Source organism: Populus euphratica, unplaced genomic scaffold (genome assembly GCF_000495115.2).
Source record: "Populus euphratica unplaced genomic scaffold, PopEup_1.0 scaffold407.1, whole genome shotgun sequence".
Classification (NCBI taxonomy): Eukaryota; Viridiplantae; Streptophyta; class Magnoliopsida; order Malpighiales; family Salicaceae; genus Populus; species Populus euphratica.
In genome coordinates this window covers 133,219-155,836 of record NW_011500293.1, presented here as the reverse complement: position 1 = coordinate 155,836, position 22,618 = coordinate 133,219, and the positions used below count along the sequence as shown (strand labels likewise).

At 34.6% G+C, this 22,618-nt stretch overlaps 3 protein-coding genes across 15 annotated transcripts; 1 reads left to right on the top strand and 2 right to left on the bottom strand.

The window, feature by feature from the left end:
* The first annotated feature begins 8,546 nt into the window (after positions 1 to 8,546).
* Positions 8,547 to 13,312, top strand: LOC105113289 (zinc finger BED domain-containing protein DAYSLEEPER-like). 9 transcript variants are annotated; one of them, XM_011009406.1, is made up of 5 exons: positions 8,547 to 8,706; positions 8,842 to 8,896; positions 9,926 to 11,775; positions 12,142 to 12,198; positions 12,253 to 13,312. In XM_011009406.1, the coding sequence occupies exons 3-5, from the start codon at positions 9,940 to 9,942 to the stop codon at positions 13,066 to 13,068; spliced, it is 2,709 nt and encodes a 902-aa protein (XP_011007708.1). In that variant the 5' UTR covers positions 8,547 to 8,706; positions 8,842 to 8,896; positions 9,926 to 9,939; the 3' UTR covers positions 13,069 to 13,312. The 9 variants fall into 9 exon arrangements, with proteins under 9 accessions (XP_011007708.1, XP_011007707.1, XP_011007705.1 ...); XM_011009405.1 differs by having other exon boundaries at positions 12,142 to 13,312; XM_011009403.1 differs by having other exon boundaries at positions 8,548 to 8,706; positions 9,926 to 12,198.
* Positions 13,313 to 14,478: 1,166 nt separating this feature from the next.
* Positions 14,479 to 16,687, bottom strand: LOC105113288 (Hus1-like protein). Of its 3 annotated transcripts, XR_839925.1 has the most exons (3): positions 15,592 to 16,687; positions 15,272 to 15,494; positions 14,479 to 14,716 (listed from the first exon to the last, which is right to left on the bottom strand). XR_839925.1 is itself a non-coding variant. In XM_011009396.1 (2 exons), exon 1 carries the CDS (start codon positions 16,548 to 16,550, stop codon positions 15,594 to 15,596), a length of 957 nt encoding a protein of 318 aa, XP_011007698.1. In that variant the 5' UTR covers positions 16,551 to 16,687; the 3' UTR covers positions 14,479 to 14,875; positions 15,592 to 15,593. The 3 variants fall into 3 exon arrangements, 2 of the variants coding, with proteins under 2 accessions (XP_011007698.1, XP_011007697.1); XM_011009396.1 differs by lacking the exon at positions 15,272 to 15,494 and having other exon boundaries at positions 14,479 to 14,875; XM_011009395.1 differs by lacking the exon at positions 15,272 to 15,494 and having other exon boundaries at positions 15,592 to 16,686.
* Positions 16,688 to 16,987: 300 nt separating this feature from the next.
* On the bottom strand, positions 16,988 to 20,047 carry LOC105113286 (protein FAR1-RELATED SEQUENCE 6-like). Of its 3 annotated transcripts, XM_011009394.1 has the most exons (3): positions 19,708 to 20,047; positions 19,516 to 19,604; positions 16,988 to 19,292 (listed from the first exon to the last, which is right to left on the bottom strand). In XM_011009394.1, the coding sequence occupies exon 3, from the start codon at positions 19,290 to 19,292 to the stop codon at positions 17,283 to 17,285; it is 2,010 nt and encodes a 669-aa protein (XP_011007696.1). In that variant the 5' UTR covers positions 19,516 to 19,604; positions 19,708 to 20,047; the 3' UTR covers positions 16,988 to 17,282. The 3 variants fall into 3 exon arrangements, with proteins under 3 accessions (XP_011007696.1, XP_011007695.1, XP_011007694.1); XM_011009393.1 differs by lacking the exon at positions 19,516 to 19,604; XM_011009392.1 differs by lacking the exons at positions 19,516 to 19,604; positions 19,708 to 20,047 and adding an exon at positions 19,411 to 19,491.
* Between the last annotated feature and the right edge of the window lie 2,571 nt (positions 20,048 to 22,618).

Here is a 22,618-nt window from a genome sequence, read left to right as displayed (position 1 = left end):
TCTTAGTAATGACTATTTTTGATACCAAATATATATAGACAGCTTTCACCAGGTCATACAAATGGTTTCCCTCAACTGTCTTTATCCTCCCTTCTAGGATAGTCCATTTTTCCAAACCCTTTTCTTTCACCATCTTGCTTTTTTATGATTCTTTCTCTGTAGAATCAATGGCAGACAAAATTCTCGCAAGGCATGCTGGTTGGAAATGTATAGCTTGTTGAAATTCAAATGACACCCTATTTACCCCTAGATTCTGTGGATCAAAATGAGTTACATACATATCTTCAGGCTAAGCTATAAGTGTTGCTTTTCCAGATTAATCTCTCAAGGCTTGCTGGAGTAGACTAGTAAGCCTTGCAACTTCTTCTTTAAGATTGTCCACCTCTTTTTGATGTTAGGCTTCCAACTAGGCTTTTTCTTCATTTTCTATTTGTCTTTTTCTTGAACGAGTGTTATAGATGGGTTTTAATGGGGAACCTATATTTCAACCTGTTAAAATATAAATCATGCAATTTATGCAAAAATATTAATTAAAATAAAATGTGTATGAAATGCAAACTTGCCCTTTACGGGGTGACAAACCTAGTAAGAATATCTTAATTGTTGAGTGCATCAAGGGGTTGGTTATTATCTAGTTTCAAAGGGTCGCTTGCATGCTCAATGATCGTCCTTAAAAGGTCGATATGAGACTTATAAGTAGTGTGAAGATAAAGGTCTTGAATAATATCAGTTTGGCATATCAACCACTTCCAAGCAAACAATCAAGCGAGAGTTAGATGGTTTCACGAGTGTTACACAGGCTAAAGCCATTGGGGTATAGCTACTTCCCCACCTATTCTAGATTTTAAGGTGTGTGCTCTTAACGTGATGCATGATAATATAAACAAGGATGTATGCTAAAGTAGTAAATGTAAGAAAAATAAACAAATAAACACAACATAACAAGCATTATAGCAATTAACAAACAAAAGGCAAAGCTTAGTCCATTGGTCCCTAGTGGAGTCGCAATTCTGTTACACCCGGACATCGCAACGGCCGTAAAAATTTATCTTCAGAAAAAGAACATATTTCTGACATCCTATTCTTTGATGGAGAACAGTCTTGTTTAAGAAGTCGCCACTTAGTGTTATGATCACTAGGAATCCTAATTGATCAACGAAGATTCTATGGTTCGAGATTGGTTACGTAAAAAGAAAGATATTATCACTCTTAAATGTTCTGCTTAAGGTAGACTGCATTACTAATTTTATCTAAAATTGTCAAACATTTATTAGTTTAGGCTATGATAATTTGCTTATAATATTTCTAACTATGGCGCCAATGAATATTCAACTAAGGATACTTCCGACTCTAGCGTTAGTAAATATTATGTAGCTATAAAATCAATTTATATCAATATTTTTATTCATGACTCTAACGTCAGTGAATAAATAAATAAAATAAATTTATTTTTATGCATGCACATATTTTTTATTTTTTAGCGAAATAAAATAAAATACAATGAATAATATAAATTTAAACAGATATTTTTATTCCTAACTCTAACATCAATGAATAAACTAATAAATTTATATTATTTTTATTCATGTATATATATTTTATTTTTTTATTTGTTTGGGTTGGTCTAGCTCAATATATATGGACGGGACTCGACCCCACTAGCCCGGCCTGGTCAGTGGCCCAAGCCAGTGACCTGGTCGAGCATAGCAACACCTGTATGTTAATCCACGTGTGTTGCTGCACTATGCAAGTGAATTAATATTCACTTGCACACTGTGCTACTAATTAACTAGAACCCAATGAAAGGTAGAGAAGGTGGCTTACCTAGTGGGCCAGAGGCGACGAAGAAGCTTGCACCTCGGTGATGCCTCTTGTCTGTGTATGACCTTCTCTTCTGTTTTCTTTTGCTTTTGTGATGGTGAAGGCACTGGTTTTCTATGGACATTGATGTCTTGGGTTCCTCTGTAGGCGATGAAGACAACGATGATGTTGATGTTGGTCTCAGGGTTTTTGTTTTTCTTTCTTATGCTCACTGTTTTCTTTTCTTCTCTGTGTAATTGCTTTTCTTTGGCTCTATTTTTTTCGCTCTGTTTTCTCCCCTGGTCTGCTGGAGGCGATGGAAACGATGGAGAAGCTCTGGCTGGCTGACACTGCTTCCTCTCCTCTACTCCTTCTTCTACTTTCCTTTGCTTCTTTGGATGCTACTAACTTGGTGTGGTAAGTTGGAGAAGAATGGCCGAATTGATCAACTCCGGCAGCTCCACTTTTCTCTAGAGACGGTGTGGATGGTGGCAGCGCGGTGACCCTCGTTTTTGCCTTTTTTACTATGTTTTATGCCCTGTTTTTCCTTTGGTTCTTGGCCTGTTCGTCCCTTTCTAATTCCCCTGTTTTCAGTCCAATTCCCCACTATTTTCTTCTCTAGTTCTTGGCTTTCTTTTTTTTTTGTTCCTCCTGTTCTGGGTCTCCCTTTCTCTCAGTTTCCCCCATTTTCAATCCAATTCCCCTGTTTTCCTCTACTTTTGTGCCTCTACTCTGTTTTTTTCAGTGTTTTTGGCCTCTATTTACTTTTAGTTCTTGACCCTTGTGGGTTCAACCCTATTTTTAGTTTTTTTCTCCTCCTTCTTCGTTGCTCCTTCTCTGCCTTTTAAAAGGCCCGAGAGCTTCAACAACCATTACCCCTACGAATGGGATCGTGGTCCACGATTTGCTGCAGATTTCATGTTGAATCGATTTTCTTCGTGTGAAACAAAAGGGATGGTGAACAATAGGATCAAAACGGTGTCATTTGGCATGAAAAATGACAAATTATGGATTGGTCCCTGATATTTTAAAATGTATCAATTGGGTCCCTTAATCAATAAATTTTAATTTTACCCCTTGGATTAATTTCAATTAAATCCGTAAATTTATTCAATTTATTAAATCAAAGTTTAATTTAGTCTGCAAACTTATTAATTATTTGATTAAACTCTTGATTTCATTGATTAAACTAATCCAAATTTTAATTAAATTCTCAAACTTATTAATTCTTCAATTTCTAACTAATTGACTCTCAAATTTGATAATTTCATCCACAAACTTCGAATTTGTGTTGTTTTAACCCCATTCTCAAATATATTTATTTTTTTAATATTTATTCAAAAATTAGGGTATCATAAAGTTTTAATGTACATCTACAACTTTTTTGGTTACATCCTTGCACCTTCCTATTTTTCATTAATGAATATGTCCTTCATCCCTATATTGATTGTCTTCTTTTAAAAAAAAAATCAAGTTTTTTTTTTCTTTTCTGAAATGAACTAACATGTCTGCTTTTAATTTTGTTTTATTTTTCTACTAGATGAGTAGCTTATGTTCTTGTTATTCTATTAAAATGCAGTCTTATTTTATGTGTGCATAACAATTTTTTTTTTTCATTTTCCTTTTTCTTTGGCATTTGCATGTTTCAGCTGATTGCAATATTTATCATAAGTGTGCTTGATTAATCTATTTTCTTTAATATATCCTCTTTATTTTTATCTACTATCATGTTTTTACCCCTTGATTCTTACTATTTATGTTTATCTTTTAAATCTTTACATTGAATATATTCATTCACTCGCTTTGATGTTGTTGTTAGCAATTAGTTTATATGATTTTAGCTCCTCTTTCACTGTAGTTTTTGGTTTTATATTGTGCTAGTTAAAATGAGTTATTTTAAGTCTTTATTTTTTTTTTGTGCTAACTTAAACATTCTGTTTTCCTTTTACTTTTATGGCCCTTGCATAATTATTAGAATATCTAAGTATTGTCATTCTCTACCTTTTATGCTTTTTATCACTAATTGCATGCTTTTGTTTTATAGCCTCTACTATTTCTTCACCTCACCTTTTTATTTTCCTTTTGTTCCACTTTTATCGACTTTCTAGTTGACATTGCCTTTTCAGTTTTTTTATTTATTTGGTTTGCTAACATTTTAAGATTTTTTTTATTTGATAACCGCATCATCTCATCTTATATAATTTTTGTTACGTTTCTCTTTTAGCCAACTTTGTAGGTTACATGTATTGTTGAATTGTTCTAAACCTCATTTTTGTTTTTGTTACTTTTATCTCTTATATGCATGAACACCATCCTTTCTCTTTCTCTTTTTTTTTTTTTTGTTTTAAAGCCATGCCTTTTCAAAACTTGGCCCTAATACATTTCTTGAGCATGCCTCAAGTCATGCAATTATTTTTTCATCAAACTTTTAAATGTTATCCATATATTCCAAAACATTTTTTGTTTTTTAGTTTTGTCCGATAATTAAAGTGTTTTTTTCTCAAACTTTTAGACCTATTCAAGTTATAAAACTAGAATGTAGAATAGGAAACTTTTTCATCCTTTTTATTTTTGTTGTTGCTCACTTTTGATGCAAAAAAATACAAAAAAAAAAGCCTATAAGATTGCTCAAGTTGGTGATAAAAGACTAAAATGACAAGTGAAAATATAAATTTGTACGGTTAAGGACTTAATGAGAATTTTGAAAGGCTTAATTAATTTTATTGAGGAGTTAATTGCAAGAAAAATCAATTTTTAAAGTCAATTTGGGTGTTAATTGGAAGAAATTAAAGTTTGAGGATTGAAATTAGACTTTGTAAGGTTTAAATGGTCAGATCAATGGCCTAATTGTGATAAAATTAAAGTTTAAAGGTTAATTAAGGACTTAATTATAGATTCCCAAGACTAAGGACCAATCTATAAGTGACACACAATTACGAGGGTAAAAAGTGGTCAAATCAGGGGTCAAACTGAAAAGAATTGAAATTTTAATTGTCAATTATAGATGAAATTAACAAATTAAAAACCAATGACTCGTTTGTAAAAAGCATTAAACTTTGGGGCTGATATTTGAATTTTACAGGGGTACAATTGCATGCAATTAAAAGTTGAGAGATAATTATGGTTGCAATTAAAAGTATTTAAAAGAGAATAGATAAATTAAAATTGGTCAAATCCAAAATTAAAAAAAAAACTAATTTCAAGGTTTAACCTAAATAACATGTCGTTCACCCACTGTTCATCTATTTCTTTAGGAATTTTTGTTAATCGAGTAAGCATGTTTAAGCAAATAAATATAACGCCTCCAACCATTTTGGGGGTTATAATCACCACCATTCAACTGAGAAATGCCCCCTCTATAATCTCATGTCTATGAAATTGGATGTTTGCACCCCAATTCTTCTACATAAGTCTCTAATATCTCATACTTGATTAATTTTCCTTGTATTTTTAGATTCTAGGTTGATCGAGTTAACACTATTGAACGAATAAATGTGAAGCTATAGATCTCCAAATTAAGTAAGGTTGGATAAAAAAAGAAAGGTGCATATCTCCTCTACCCACTTCAAGTGGTTTCCGATGATATGTACATTGAATTTGCTCTAACGAAACCTTAACAATAGTGAACCCAATCAACCTTGACAATGACACCCATTATTTTAAAAACCACCCAATTTTTTCATATGTTCACATTTGAAAGCTTTTCAAAGGGTTTTTTTTTTTTTTTATCAAGGGCTTTAAAACCTCTATCTCAAGATCAAAAGGCTGGAAATGACTCTTTGCTCTCCAAGTCTAGCAAAACTACCAAGGAACAAAACCACTATTGTAAAACCAACCTAATATAAAAGCTTCCAACTTTTAAATTTTATTTAGAACCCTCTTATTTAAATCAAAGAGCTAAACTTTGATTAATCTTTGACAGAATCTACCAAAAAATTTAGAAAAACCCTATAAATATCCTTTAAAAAATCAGAAAATGAGAAAGAGGGAAATACTTTATTAATTAAGAGGGAAATACTTTATTAATTGACTCTATTAAGAAGGTTCAAAAGTCTAACATAGAAGGTTTAATAAACTTTGAAAAGAAAGAGAGTGAAAGGGAAAAAAAGAAGGAAAAGCAACAGCCTATAGTTAGAAAGTTTGAAGATGGTATAGCCATATAAAAACTCAAGGGTGTCCATATGACTTACCCACTCATGCTTTCTTAATGTTTTTAAGCTTGTTTTGATGTCACATTGTATTAAGTTTGGATGTTTTTTAATGCATAAAAATGTATTTTTTCTTTACTTGATGTTGCTTTAAGTTGGTTGTTAATATTTTTTTTTTGATGTTTTTGAAACATTTGGATATTGTTTTTGCTAAGATATAATGGTTTTTGTAATTTGCTAAAAGTGATAGTGGCTGTTTGATTCTTATTTTTGGTTTTTGTTAGTTCATGTTCTTGATTTCTAGCTTGGTTTTTGTCCTAAAAGAGTTAGTTTTTGATATACATTTAATGCATTGGTTAACTGTTAATAGGGCTTTAATTTTAGTTTTAGAAATTTCAAGCATGTTTTTCTATGATCTATGTTTTTGTTTTTATTTTTTTAATTAACACATATATAAATATAACAATGTGGTTTGTTAAGGTCAAAAATTGGAAGTTTAAAGCTTCAATTGGAAATTTTTGAGTTTGGCAATAACTTAAGAATTTTTGGGTTGTTGCTTTTGAATGTATTTTATATTCATCCAAAAAACATTATCTTGAGTTTTAGGTTTTGTTTTGATTCAATTTTGGTTTTTGTATGTTTGTATGACTTGTTTAATCAATAATGTAGGGCTTTCATGCATCAATAATAAGGTTTTTTTTTTTTAATGGAATTTTAATTCTAGAATTTTAATTTTAAACTTAAATTCATTGTAACAAAATTGTATTTGTTATTTAGTAAATAAAATGAATGAATACTTTGATAATATGATCTCAATTATACTGGAGGAATGGAAAGAATCTATTATTTGTACTCATATATATATATATATAGATTGTTTACAAAATCAAAACAAGTAGTTTGAAAACTAAATTTTACCTTTAGATTAATAGCTATACTTCAGGCAATGTAAAAGACATTATGATTAGAGAAAGATTTTAAAAATTGACATAAAAAAGAAAGAAAAAACATGAATCTCATGTGAAAAGATTATTAATAGAGAAGAGAATGATGAAATTGTTGCTTTCTAACTCAAGACAATTAGGGTGTTTTACTTGAAAAGAGTAAGATAATTTTGGAATTTAAAATTTTTTGCAGGGATATTTTAAGGATATATATAGTCTTTACAAACATGTTTTTTTTTTTTGTATTTTTTATTTTAAAAGTATAAAAATTTATTTTAAAATTGTTCTAAAAAATAAAAATTTATATCATTGTCTCTATCTCTTTAACCAAATATGTTTCAATCCCTAATATATATTTGGCAGTTTATGACTGCTGTCTGTGGTTGCTCTTGCTCTGAGCAACTTTTGCAGTTTTCAGTGTTGTCCTAGGGATTTCTTTTATGGATGAAGAACAATTATGTTATTTCGAGCACGCAAATTATTTTTGTGCGTTACTGTTCCAAACAATGACTTCTTTACTTTGTTGTCTTTGACAAGCTTCTTATCTCGGCTTTGGCACTTTTTTTTGTCTTTTCTGTTGTCCCTTTTCACCTCCCCTGTTTCTTACATTTATGCTGCTTTACTCTGTTGTTTTTCCATGTCGTTTAGCCTTACGCTTCCCATGTAATAACTTCAGCTCGGGCAGCTAAGTTTCTTCCTTTAGTTTTTGTTGCTTGATGAACGTAGCTCATATGAACACTACACTGCATCCATGCTTTTGGAATTGTAATTGTAGTTATAATTTAAAATATTTTTTATTTAAAAATATAAAAAATAATTTTTAATAAAAAATTTAAATATTTTAAAAACACGAGTTAAACTATATTTTCAAAAAATCCTAACTATTAAGCTTGAATTTAGTATTTTCAACTTGTACCTGTATTTTAAAAATAATTTTTAAAAATATTAATTTTTTATTTTTTTAAATTAAATTTTTATGTTTTTATATTATTTTGATGTGTTAATATTAAAAAATAATTTTTAAAAAATAAAAAAATATTATTTTAATATATTTTCAAGTAAAAATTATTTAAAAAATCTATTACCACATTTTCAAATATTTTTTTAATCTAGGAGTCGTTTCTTTTCCCACGTATAGATTTCTCTTTCATACTTAAAGACTGCAACTATATATCATGGTTAATATTTTTTAATTAAAAATATATTTAAATAATATTTTTTATTTTATTTTTAATATTAATATATTAAAAATATTAATTTAACATATTTTGGATAAAAAACCTTTTAAAAAATATATCTTAAAACGAACGTTCACAACTAACTATTTTTTAAAATTGACTTCTCAGTAAGGTCTCTTCCGGGCACATTCAAGCCGGTTTTGGACTATTATATTAATAATTTTACAAACAAAACAACGAATGTGAATAATTGAGTTAAATATAGGATTAATAATAGCCGCTGGATCAAACCACCGGGGACCAGAGCATCAGAAGATATCAACGGTCAAGGTTAGATAGGTGTTAGGTGGGCTCTATGTACGGCTAGAGACATTGATGGACCTCGAAGCTTATTAGTCCATATCAAAGTTTGATTTTTTTTTGTTTGACAAATTTGTCCCTATCTCTCTTTTGGTTATAATAACAAGAAGAGGCCCTCAGCAAACTCAAAATCTGTTTAGCCCTTAGCCTAGCCCTTCTGAAGGTCCAATTTAGGGTTTCTTTGGTGTTTTTCTTTTTCTTTTTTGATTCTTTCAATTTTAATTTGAAAGCTCGAAACTTTCAATAGAAAGCTCTAAGCTTTCCGCAGCTCATCAAGTAAGCCTCAAAGCCCATCTTCTTCTTCTTCTTCCTCCTCCTCCATAATTTTTTTTCTAAAAACTATTTTTATTGAATTTTCAAAAGAAATCAAGAAAATAGTTTTGATTCGATTTTTTTTGTTTGTTTTTGCAGGGTGTTTGTTTCTTTTCTTGATTTGGCTCACTTCAGTTCAGATCTGCGAATCAAGGTCAGATGAAGTTGCTGTTACTTGTTTCTGTTTATTTTACTTGATCTGTTATGGTTTTTGGCTACTGGACTTGGCTTAAAAATCGTCTTTAGGGTTTATGCTGGAACATGTTTCAGTTTAGTGGGTTAGAGTTATTTTGATTTTCGTGTTTGTTGGGTTTGGTTCATGCTCCTGTTAGTGGTAGCTTAGTTCATTTTGGGTTTGTGAAGTTCTGATATAGCTCAGTTCACTGCAATATTACTGTCACTTCATGCTTGCTGGTATTCTTGGATAGCAAATTCCTAGGAGCTTTTACTCCGTGCTGGTTGCTGGTTGTCCTGAAAAGACTTGTCAAGTTTTGATAAAATTCCTCAATCTGGTAGCAATCCTCACCAAATTTTCAGTTCAATGCATTCAAGTACACTCGACACAAGCATTTTCTTATGTTCGGGCTCTTTTTTTATTTGCTGGCATATAAGCATTTGAAATTCTCTCATATGGGATATTATGGAACTTCCTTTAATGCACTCGAACGCTCTTATTCTGCATCTATTTATTGGACTGGATGCTAAATAACTTGTGCTAAGAGTTAAATGGTTAGTCTGCATAATCAAATACTAATCACCTATTGATGTTCCTTTTGGCCCAAAGCTGTAAAAACCTATAGATTGGAGGCAGCGTACTGGGAGGTATTGGGAGCCTACTTCTGTGCCACCATCTTTTGTGTTGGTTTCTTTTGAAATTCTGACAGGAATCCTCCGTTACTTTGCTTCTTAACTTTTAAGGTGCCACCACTTCATCTGAATGTAAACACTTGTCCTCTTGCCTGGAAAAGCTAGTATTACTTTCATTTCAGCTTTCATCTTAACAATGTTCAAAGTAGGAGCAAAATCAAATATGCTGTTTAAATGCCTTTTTTATTACATTTTCTTAGTTAGAGTTTGAAATTGGCTATGACTAATCTGCACCAGAATCAAATTTATAGTTCTCCATTATTGTCTTATTTGTTTTTTCATTCCCACTTAATTCCTACATTTTATCCTGTTGCAGGATTAAGCCTTATCATGGAAGTAGAAGACCCCATGAGTCCCATTATGGCAATTACCCCTGTGACTCCAACAGATAACAATGAACCACCCACTTCTGAGGAACAGCCTAGTAAACGTAGGAGAAAGAAGTCTATTGTCTGGGAACACTTCACAATTGAAACTGTTGGAGCTGGCTGTATGAGAGCGTGCTGTAAACAGTGCAAGAAATCATTTGCATATATAACTGGTTCAAAGCTTGCAGGAACCAGTCACCTCAAGCGACATATTGCCCTGGGGATCTGCCCTGTAAGCCGTCAGAAAAATGAATCATCACCATATACACCAGGCTCGAAAACAGACCCTCCTAAAAAACGTTTCCGAGCATCTCCTGGATTCTCAGGCATTCCCTTGGATCAGGACCGCTGCAACCATGAGATAGCTAAGATGATCATTCTGCATGATTATCCACTCCACATAGTGGAACACCCTGGTTTCATTGATTTTGTCCGGACTCTTCAACCTCATTACAATATGGTGAGTTTCAACACCATTCAAGGGGAATGTGTGGACGTGTACCTGAGGGAGAAGCAAAGGCTTTTGAATCTTATCAATGGAATTCCTGGACGAGTCAACCTTACGTTGGATTTTGGGATTTCGAATCTAGATATTGGATATGCTTTCTTAACAGGTCACTTCATTGATGGTGATTGGAATTTACAGCGACGAATCCTTAATGTTGCCACGTTACCTTTTTATGATTCTGATTATGCGTTCAACCAAGCAGTTGTGTCTTGCCTATCTGATTGGCATTTGAGGAGCAAGTTATTTACTCTCACTCTTGATCAATCCTTCTCAAATGAGAATGTAATTGGAAATCTAAGGGGACTTCTTTCTGTCAAGAACCCATTTGTGCTCCATGGTCAGTTACTAAAAGGGAGTTGCTATGCTCGAGTGTTAAGTCATCTTGCACAAGATGCACTCAGTGCCACAGGGGAGATTGTTAGGAGAATCCGTGAAAGTGTGAAATATGTGAAAACCTCGGAAGCTCACGATGAGAAGTTTACTGAACTCAGGCAACAACTTCAAGTCCCTAGCACAAAAATCCTCATTATTGACAATCAAACTAAATGGAACACGACGTACCACATGCTGGTGGCTGCCAGTGAATTGAAGGAAGTTTTTGCGTGCTTAGACACCTCTGATCCTGTTTACAAGATAAACCCATCAACTGATGATTGGAAGAAGGTGGATATTCTCTGCACATACTTGAAGCTTTTATATGATGCAGCTAACATTTTGACAGGCCCAACATACCCACCTGCCCATGTATTTTACCATGAAGTGTATAAAATCCAGTTAGAGCTGACACATGCAACCATGAGCCAAGACCCCTTTGTCAGTAACCTGATCAAACCCATGAAAGAAAAGTTTGATCAGTATTGGAAGGATTGCTTCCTTGTTTTGGCAATCGCAGTGGTCATGGATCCAAGGTTTAAGATGAAGCTTCTAGAATTTAGCTTCCCAAAGGTCTTTGGTGAGGATGCTGGTATGTGGATCAAGAGTGTTGATGATGGCATTCATGAACTCTTTCTAGACTATCTTGCTCCCAATATTCATCTACCAGCAGCATATGTGGAAGAAGGGCATATTAGCCTTACTCAATCAGACACTCTTCAAGAGGTCGAAGTAGCACCTGCTCCAGATGGATATTCCCAAGAACTGCACCCTCATGTACCTCTTCAAGTCGCACACCCTGACAAATCAAATCCTCAAGAAGTGCCTCTTCAAGATGGCCACCATCAGGAGGTATTTCCTCAGGAGTCACTCCCCCAAGAAGTGCCCTCACAAGCATTAACCCCTCAAGAGATGCACGTGGAAGAAATGCCTTCCCAAGAAGTATCCATTCATGAGATACACACTGAAGTGTCCTCTCAAGAACCGCCCTCTCAAGAAATGCATGCTCAAGATATAACACCTCAAGAATCACACACGGAAGAAGCACCTTCTCAAGAGATGCAGAGTGATGATGCCTCTCAAGTACCCCCTCAAGATATTAACACTGAAGAAGTAAACCCCCAAGATACTCATGCTGAAGAAATTCCCTCCCATGAAGTACCTGTTCAAGAGATCCACCCAAATGAAGTTCCCTCCCAAGAGGTATCTGTTCAAGAGATGCAGGCAGAAGAAGTGCCAGCTCAAGCAATGCAGACAGAAGAAGCGCTTCCTCAAGCAATGCAGGCAGAAGAAGCCCCACCTGAAGAGATGTGCCCAGAAGAAGCGCCGCCGGAAGAGATGTGCACCAAGGAAGCGCCGCCGATGCGCACTGAAGAGGCGCTGCTGGAAGAGATACGCACAGAAGAAGCGCCGCCTCAAGAGATGCAGATGGAGGAAGCGCCGCCTCAAGAGATGTGCAGAGAGGAAGCGCCGCCTCAGGAGATGCAGATGGAGGAAGCACCGCCTCACGAGATGTGCAGAGAGGAAGCGCTGCCTCAAGAGATGTGCAGAGAGGAAGAGCCGCCTCAAGAGATGCAGATGGAGGAAGAGCCGCCTCAGGAGATGTGCAGAGAGGAAGCGCCGCCTCAAGAGACGCATACCGAGGAAGCGCCACCTCAAGAGACGTGCATGGAGGAAGCGCCGCCTCAAGAGACGCCAACAGAGGAAGCACCGCCGCAAGAGATGCATACTGAGGAAGTGCCTCCTCAAGAGATGCAACTCCAAGTAATCCATCAAGAGATGCAGCCTCTAGAATTGCACACTCAAGATCTACCTATGCTTTCTATTGGAGATGGGCTTTCAGATTTTGATATATATATTTCTGAGATTACAAGTGGGCAACATTTGAAGTCGGAATTGGATCAGTATCTAGAGGAGTCTCTTCTTCCTCGGGTGCATGAGTTTGATGTAGTAGGTTGGTGGAAACTAAACAGGCTGAAGTACCCAATGCTTTCGAAGATGGCTGCTGATATTTTATCAATACCAGTATCTACTGTTGCTCCTGATTCTGTGTTCGACACTGAAAACAGAAAGATAGATAGCTACAGGGGTTCACTACTTCCTATAACACTTGAAGCCCTTGTATGCGCCAAGGATTGGCTCCAGCATGGATCATCGTTGTCATCATCATCACAGGAGATTTCTAACGCACTTGTGAAGAAAGAATTTTAGGTCTTGTGGAGGAACATCTTTCGTCCTACAGCCTGGGCACATTTGACTTGTTTGATTTTTAGGTTTATGCAATTGTTTTTCCCTTTTCTTCTCATTTATACTGCCAATATAAGATGTTTGATTAGGATTTGTCATGCTACATCGGACCTGGAACTAATCTTGGTTTCAGTGATCACTTTGGATTATTGCATTCTGCCATTAGCGTTTTTGTTTATGCTAATATCAATTTGCAGGGTTCTGTTTCCATTCCTGTGGGATTCTCTTCGCTTCATCATGTATGTAAAAAAAAGAAAAAGAAATCCAAATCAGCATCTCATTTTCTTCTTTCTCGTAGCTTTAGCTCGGTGATGTAAACCTGCCCCCGTGGATTATGGTGAATAATCATTTGGCTTTAGCCTGGAAATGTTACCAGTTGTAGTTCTGAATAATCGTTTCCATGGGGGAGCTGTGCAGGTATATTGATCGATCATAAGTTGAATGCATGCATGCGCGCTTTCAAAGGATACAGGAATTTGGCTTCGAATGCTTGAAAAACTGAAGTAACTTATGCGAGAGATAGTTCATCAATGGTTCCTCCCTCTGAAGTTATACTATAAACTTATGCGGAACAGAGACTGTAACAAGCACCAGTGGTCTAGCGGAGCTGTGATAATGTTGTCCATCATTAGCATCTTTTTAGATGAATGCTTTGTCATCTGAGCTAATTCCTTTTACGTTTTTTCAGTTTCTTTTTCTATATAAAAAAATAAAAAATAGCTAATTCTAATATTAGTGAATTACTTTCTTGGATATTTGTAGCATCCACGCCCAAAAAAGAAAAAACGCAATATAAACAGTGAGAAGGTCGCAGTGTTAGTTTTTAGGGTTTCAAGTTTAATATGAGTATTAGCTGAATTAACAAAACCTAAAAGAGATACGGTTTTCTGGAGGCTAAGATACAAAACATTGGAATAATATAATAATGATCTTGCCATTTTATACAAAAATCAATGTCCTTGTTGATGGTGTACGTGATTCATTAATCATTATATTCAGACAAAAATATCTTTTTCATATTTTTATGGTATAGTAAATTAACTTAAATAACTTTAAAAGCAAATAAAAACAGTAAACCAAGGTTCAAGAAAACCCCAGGCTGCAGCTTGATAGAGATGAATGGCATTGTCCGTGAACTTGTTGCCGGTGACCAGTTACATCCTAAAACAAAAGAGACTGTGCTGTCCATTAAAGGTTCAACCAGCAAATGATGCCTAATCTTAGGAAAGTTCACGTAACCTATATTGACAATGCGGTATGAACAAGTTTCATAAGATCACACCACCATTGCTGCTGCTGCTGCTCCTTGCAAAGTCGCAGGGATAAAAAAGTGCTGCATCACAAATATGGAAGTAGATGACAGGTCTACGAAAGTTTTAAAAGAACGAGAGATGAGAGAATCTTTACTATCTCATTTGATTGTTGAAAATGATCATTTACAGTACAACATATATAAGGATTCAGTTGCAATTACACAAAGGGTTCAACCAAGATATAAACCTAATTTGTCGACAACCACTAACAGCTTTATCTTACTCTCAAACTCATGCTACTACTTGTCGTACATCAGCACTCCGCTTGTCATCAAGATCAATTCCCATCTGTTCCCTCACTGCAACAAAACATGATTCACCATAGCCAGTTGGGAGTTATTCAAACCCTTCTAAATAACCAGTAACATGCGAGATGCCCATGAGTAAATCTAGATGTCAGCTAATATCATTATAGACAAACAAAGCCAAATGATGGCATCTCATTTGAAGCTATGGAACTGCTAGTAAAAAAGCCAAATAGAGACTTTTAATTCTTGGTTTGAGGGAAGACATTTTCTCACAGAGTTACAGATATTCATACTCATGTTTCCTTGCAAATGAGTTTGGCAATCACAGCAAATTTATAGAGCATACGATAAATAAATGCAAATCAATGACGAACACATCAAGTAACAATTCTGAAGAGAACACGTACTCTTCCATTGCTAATAAATCATCACTTAGTTCCTTCCAGTACTGGTTTGTAATTTCAACGATTTAAACCACACAAGGGAGGAAAAAGAAGACGAGAACACTTCAAAATCAAGTTGATGGAAGGTTTTTTTTCTAAGTTTTAGTCTATGGTGAAGTAAAGCTTCAAAAAACCACAAATCATAAGGAATAGCATATCTTACACTGAGAAAGGATAAGTAGAGGCACCAAGAACCAAATGCTGCTACATTTTGATGAGGGTTTCGCATCATCACATTTACATCAATTCAAGTAGCATTTTCTTCTAACATGTCACTTCCATGTTCAATGTTTCCTTAAAACCAGCGAGGGAAGGGAGATATTAACACAGTAAATGCAATCCAAATCCGTTGAGCTATTTATGGAATATGATCATAATATGAACTTCTGCACGTTTGCAAATCCAAATCGCAACAACTCAATCAAAAACAACAAAATTGGCCATCATACTCCACAGCCAAAAAAACACAAGATAGGAACTAACCTTCAGCTTGACCCTGGGTCAAGCACAGGAAGCCTACAATGCAGACTGATAGATTTATCAGTTTGACGAGTTCCGGGAATGAAGAACTGGAATATCACAGTCAAACAAGCACCCTGAGGGGCAATCCCATAGAAAGCACAATCCGGCTTGGCCAAGTGACATTGTAGACTCTTAGAAAAATGCCTTACACTGACCTGCACATTCTGAGCATCTCCCATCAAAATCGCCCTCTCTGACCGAGTCTGCGCACTTAAATCTCGGTCCTCATCTGGGGCTTGGGCTTTATCTCCAACAACCAACAACTTGCGAAACTCAGCACCAAGTGTGATCAAGGTAGTTGAAATCTGCAGGTGAAGATCCCCGTACTTGCTTATAGAAACATTCAGAAGATCACCAACATGCTTCATGCGATCAACAAAGTTCTGCAGCCGATTCAAATCAGGAACCTGAACCAGAGTCTGAGGAAGATCTTGGGCAGCGTCAAGAGCAGCTTGAAGTTGAAGAAGTTGATCCCTAGACAAGGGCTTGGAAATGGGAACGTCTTGAATAACAGCAGACTTATAACCCTTTGTCTCAAAGGTAAGAAAAGGCATTGGCTGAGTAGAATTAGGAGGCAGCTTCTTCACCAATTTAACCTGAAGCCGATTCGCACCCCCAGACTCACTGGAAATAATACTGACACTGCTACGAACAGCGCGAAGAAGGAGGGAGATGTCAAAGGCGAACGCAATGCGGTCTTCATTCTGGCTGGAAATACGATAGTCGTCGAAGAGAGCTTGTTTGCGGAACTGAGCAATGGATTGGATGCCGTCGGAGGTGGTAAGGAGGTTGTGGAGGAAGAAGGCGTGCTCTCTGGTGAGGAAAAGATGGCAAATCTTTCCCATTTTGTCCAAAGCAGGCAGGAATCTCCTGTCCAGCAGACTTACGCCATTCTCAGTCACAAATGCCTTGAACTTCATATTCTTTTCTTTGTGCGTGCGTGTGTGTTCTGTGAAGAAGGCGCTCACCACATCGGCGGATGCACGAAGAGGAGGGAAGGAAAGATGTGAGAAAGGGTTTTGTTATTTATTAGTCTTACGGTCGAGTTTTGAAAATTAATTAGGCTTGGTGGGTAAAATAAGAACTTTATATATATATATATATATTCCTTTTCTTTTTCTTTTTTTCTTTACTGTCAGCCTAGGTTATGTTATGTTAGACCATTTTTTATTAAAAATATATTAAATTTTTATTTTTAAAAAATTTATTTTTAACTCATCAATTAAAAAAATAAATTCAAAGTAAAAAAAAATAGAAAAATAATTTCTTTTTGACAAACATGAGTACGAGGAAGGGATGCGTGTGTTTGTTCTATCACACTTTCTGTTCATGGCTTTCCAATTTGGACACCAAAAATAAAAAAGCCATAATCAACGAGATTCATTCATAGAGTAGCGTGAGGGCAACATTCCTCCAGGTTATGGAAGATGTGTGGAGCTGGGAAGTCCTCGAGGAACAACTCGCGACTTCTAATTAATGATTTTTTCCAGGAAATCATTTTTTTTTTCAGCAACAAGACAATTTCTCCAGATTATACCGACGCATTTTTCGAATATGTCAGCTGCATGGTTTCCCTGAGCTTACAGCCTTTTTTGACAGAGAAGCAACACAATCACACGCACTTATCTTCTACGTTTCACTACTCTTACGTATTACATGGCCGGTGGCCGGTCCTCTACAAGATGAAGCTTGTTCAACATGTCGGCCAAAGCTTGCTGCGTAGCCTCGGAACAATGTTGTGATTTCCTCCCTTCCTCTACAACCCGAACAATGCATTTGTACAAATGATCATACCTGTGAATTGGGTTATTGATGTCAATACCGCGGCAGCTGTGATCAAGAACATAGGACCGCTTCATATCTTTTCTCCACCGTGTGAGGATGTACTGAGGCGGCATCTCCTTCAAGCCATTTTGGTTAAGGACACTTAATGCATGCCTACACAAGTACCCGCTAATATTGAACAATCCACAAACACACAGAACATCCATTTCGGATGCGTTGTACATGACCTCAAAATCTCTAGTTTCCCGCTTACTTCCTTCAACTTCAACTTCTTCTTTGACTAAATATGTCATCACCTGTCCATCAACATAAGCTTGTCTTGTGCTAAAACAGGAGTACATACCCTCCACCTCCCTTTCAAATCTCCTCAGGATTTCATTTGTGTACAACTTTGAGAGTTGCAGCTCAAAGAAACACCTTGATTTTAGCATAAAACTTGAATTCCTCGAATCCATATCAGCCAATGATTCAAGCTGACGATTCGCCTGTAAAGCTTGATCATAGTTGTCCATAAATTCTTTGAGAGATGTATGTCTATCCAGATACCCTTCAAAAAATGAAAATGCAGTTTCATTTTGCTGGAGCGGTAACATTCCTGGCAGAAATGTCTCTTTCAAATAGGCTGGAACCCACCTTTTCCTATCCTCATATAATGTTTGGATCCATTTATGATCCCTGATTCCATGATGCTGTGTCATCTCTTCCCAAGCTGCTTCAAATTCCTCAGGCCTGAGAAAGCAGTAAACTACTTTACTCAATGATACTTTAATTGCTTCAAAATCAAACAATTCTCCCAGAGCCTCTGGAATTCTTTGCAAGATACGTGACAAATAAAAACAATGAGAAGCTCTCGGGAAAACATCAGCGATAGCAGTTTGCAAGGTCTTATGGTGGTCACTGATGATAGCTTGTGGAGGACGTCCTAACATGCATGTAAGCCATGCCCTCAACAGCCACATATATGATTCTGTTGTTTCATCGGCAAGCATACCACATCCCAATAGGATAGGTTGTCCATGATGGTTTACTCCAATAAATGCAACCAGTGGTACTTCAAATTTGTATGTCAAGCACATAGTGTCAATTGCAATTACATCACAAAAATAACCATACGCAGCCCTAGACCTTGCATCAGTCCAAAACAAATTCCTCATGTATCCTTTCTCATTAAGTTCTACCACGTAAAAGAAGTTGGGATCCATCAATTGCAAGCGGAAAAAAAAACTTTGAACAGCTTGGGCATCTCCTTCTTTAAGCTTTAATTGACTTGGCAGGAGAACATCATTCCCAAACTGTCCTCCATCAGTATCCACACCTCCATTTCCCTCAGCATCAACAATCACAGTGCGAAACAGCTTAATTTTTTGTACTTCTTCAGGACCATCCAACTGCAATGTCCTTTTGGTCCCAGGACCAATAATTTTATGAGATTTATAGAATTTACCGCTTCCTGGGGTAATTAAGTGATTGTGCTCAAGTTCGACTTCAATAATTTTCCACCTTTTGTTTTCCATCAACCTGAACTTCACCATCGCTGGACAGCCTGTTCTTGTTTCAGGTCTTGGTCGGTTTGCTTCACTTTTCTTCTTGAAGCCTGCACTACTGCAGCTAAGTTTTCCTCTGTATCTTTCTTTACTCTTCCTGTACCATGTATTACTTACTCGAATACCAAATCCCTGTTGCTTGGCATAGCAATTGTAAAAGTAATACACGTCCTCATAGGACTCAAACTCCATGCCAACGGAAGGAGGCAGGGGGTTCTCAATCACACCAGTCTGATTGACATATTCCGTCATCGCACAATCTCCTTCAATCCCACATTCATCAGCATCATCATCATTTCCCACCGATTCTGTGTTAAGACACTCTTCTTCCATCTACAAAATACTCAAAACCAAATGGCAATAAATAAATAATTTTTAAATTAAAGTAACAATCACTGGAAATTAATTTATCATGTTTGTTAACAAAGAGATTAGTTTGCTAGCAACCCACTTCTCTTCCATGGCATAAAGAATCCTTACAGAGAAAGCCCATGACTACGAAAACATAGATTCTTCTTCACCATCTCAAGAAATGCACAATCATTCAGTTATCTACCTCCAAAAGAGAATTACTCAGGATCTGACATAAACAAGCAACAATCTTTTTCTTTCCTTTCTTTTCTTTAGGTGCTAACAAGCAATAATCTTACAAGCAAGAAAAGTTATTGTTTCAGTAACAGATCAAAACTTTAAGTCCCTAAAACACACAAAAAGAGAGTAACCATCTCCAACCAAAATGAGAAGTCACCTGAAAATCAAGAGAGACCCCTCTTTCTACTTGTAAGGAAACAAAACACCAAACCACCAACTCAGCTTCAAAACCCAACAAGGATTAAGGAAACTTTATGTAAGTGGTTTTTGTTTCAGAATGGAGCTGAGGGACTTCAGTGGGAGAAAAAGATTTATTGAAGAAATTTCTTCCATTTTGCTTTATGGGTGCCGTTCTTTTTATTTTATTTATACCGAATCCTCGCAACTTCAATTTATTTCCAATCGATGCTCTGTCCGATCATATTTATAAAATATAGCCACCGCGTTTTTTCTAATTAAGCTTTTGATTGATTTTTAAAATATCTTTTTGTTTAAAAATATATTAAAATAATATATTTTTAAGATTTATTTTAATATTAGTATATCAAAATAATAAAAAAATTAATCTAAAAGTGAAAAATTTTAAAATTTTAAAAAATACAGCTAATCCACATTACCTCTAATTACAACCATAGTTTCAAAACCTAACCCGGTTCGATAGGTCGACCCAAGACACGGTTGATCCGGGACTGGAATTCAATAGGGTTAAAGAAAAAATAGAGAAAAAAAATCTAGTATGACCTAGTTGACCAGGTAAGCTTCGGTCAAAAACTAGATTGTAACCCGTTGATTTTTTTTTTTTTACTAAAACAACGTCGTTTTAATTAAAAAAATTGACCCAAGTGCTTTGGTAACCCAGTCAAAACTTGAAACCCAAGCCTTGGACCTTACTAGTCACCAAGCCGGGTTTGAAAACTATGGTTACAACCATATTTAATGACACGACTAAAAGATTGATATCTTCTCCCAAGTGTAGGAGTGTCGAAATAATAAATAATCCGGTAAGACTAGAGTCAAACCATATGAAGGTTAATTATATAAATTATAAATAACAATAACAAGAATAATAATAATAACAATAACAATAATAATAATAATAATAATAATAATAATAATAATAATAATAATAAGAGCTTTGAGATGTGATATTGATGTAAGGATTAAACAATGAAAAAAAAATAATTGTAAAGGTTAGATGATTTATTAATGGTATTTCAAACAATTATAATATAAACTCTTTTTATTACTCAACTGGAAACCACACACGAAGAAAGTTTTAATTAGATTATAAATTGTTATCTTATTCGAATAAAGCTAATACTTGTAATAACTTATGTTAACAACAAATAAAGTTCCTTTTATAACATATGTGTCGGTTATACTATACAGTTAGGTTATGAAAGTGCCAAGTATTTGTTGTACCAAGTATTATATAACATAAATCTAGATTAACCATTTAACAAGCAAAATATTAAAAGTGAATAAAATAACAAATACAAAACATGTTAGTATCAAACATTAAAGTTTATATTGAGTTTATACTATACTTATTCTTACACCATTAATGTAACCTTTTCAACTTAACAAAATAAACTTAACTAAACATAATAAAGAAGAGAAATATAAATAAACAACATAAGAACATAGATATAGTAAAGGAAATGAAAAGCATAAAAAAGAGATTAAGAAAAATATAACATGAAATAAAAATTAAACATACAAAAATATAAAGAAAGAAATAAAGAGCATGATTTTGATATAAAAACTAAGATATCTAAATACATAGTAAATACCTCATTTTATAGGTCAAAATTTGGAACTACTGATTTGATGATTAATTGTTACGTGGATGACCAACTTTAGCTTTGGTGACAATCATTATCTTATTGTCTAAACAAAATATCATTGCTAACGTTAGAATTCGAACAAACTTGAATTATGAAAGTTATAGAAAATTGTCTCAGTTTTACAATAAAAAATAATTAAGATCATTTGAACTCTTAGAACTCAAGATATGAACTGAACACTGAACAATGTCTGAGTTGCAAGACAGATTCTAACTTTTTTTCATGCTAAGATTTGAACTTCCAAAATGAAAAATTAAGTTTTGGATAATCATGAATGTTTTATACCTATGTTTTAGCTTTCCATTCATATAAAGCAGACCTAAATCCACATTCTATAGCTCCAGATATGACCCAATAACTAAAAAGTATTCTAGTTTGGATTGCACCAGCATCTCTTTTCTAAACTTAGCACTCTCTCTGTCTTTTTAATTTTAGTAGTTAAACTCATCAATCAATTATTTTATTTATGTGATAGATCTGCATTAAGATAAACATTTACTATGAATTAAAGGTATCTTATAATATCATATATGATATTATAAAACATGTTTTAGTTAAGGAGTTATTAATACTTCAAGTATAAAATAATGATATAAAATCTTGATAAAAATGCACTTTTAAGTACTAATAATTTAGATTAGTGCATTCATAAATAAAAAAATCTCTCTCTCTCACTTTTTTTAATTCAAGCCCAATAACATGTAGTTGTAAGTTAAAATAAAATAAAGAATTAATTACATTGTTTTTTTTTTTTTCAAATGAGCTTGTTGATCTTGATGTTGGCTATACAATTTTTAAAATAATCAACTATACTCAATATATGGGTCTTCATTGAAGAACTCTTTGTTATCTTGCAATGAAATAATTTCTTAGAGGTCTCATACCTCTCAGTTTTATTAGTCACATTAAACAATCTTTTGAAATGCATAATTATTATATATTTATATTTTTATGTTGTATTTGAAGTTCAAGTGAGATGTTAGATAACATTATATATTAGTCTACTCATTGTTATAAAATATAACATTGATATTTAGTGTTTACTTTGTTATCAACATGCTCATAAAAAAACAAGAGAAAATGGATTTTTAAGAATATATAACTTTCTTTCTTGTTTGAGAACGATTCTCACATTTAGGTATCAATTCAAGAGGTTTGGTTCAATCAATTTATTAGCATTTAGTATGCTAAATATATTAATTTTACTCATGGTAATTTATC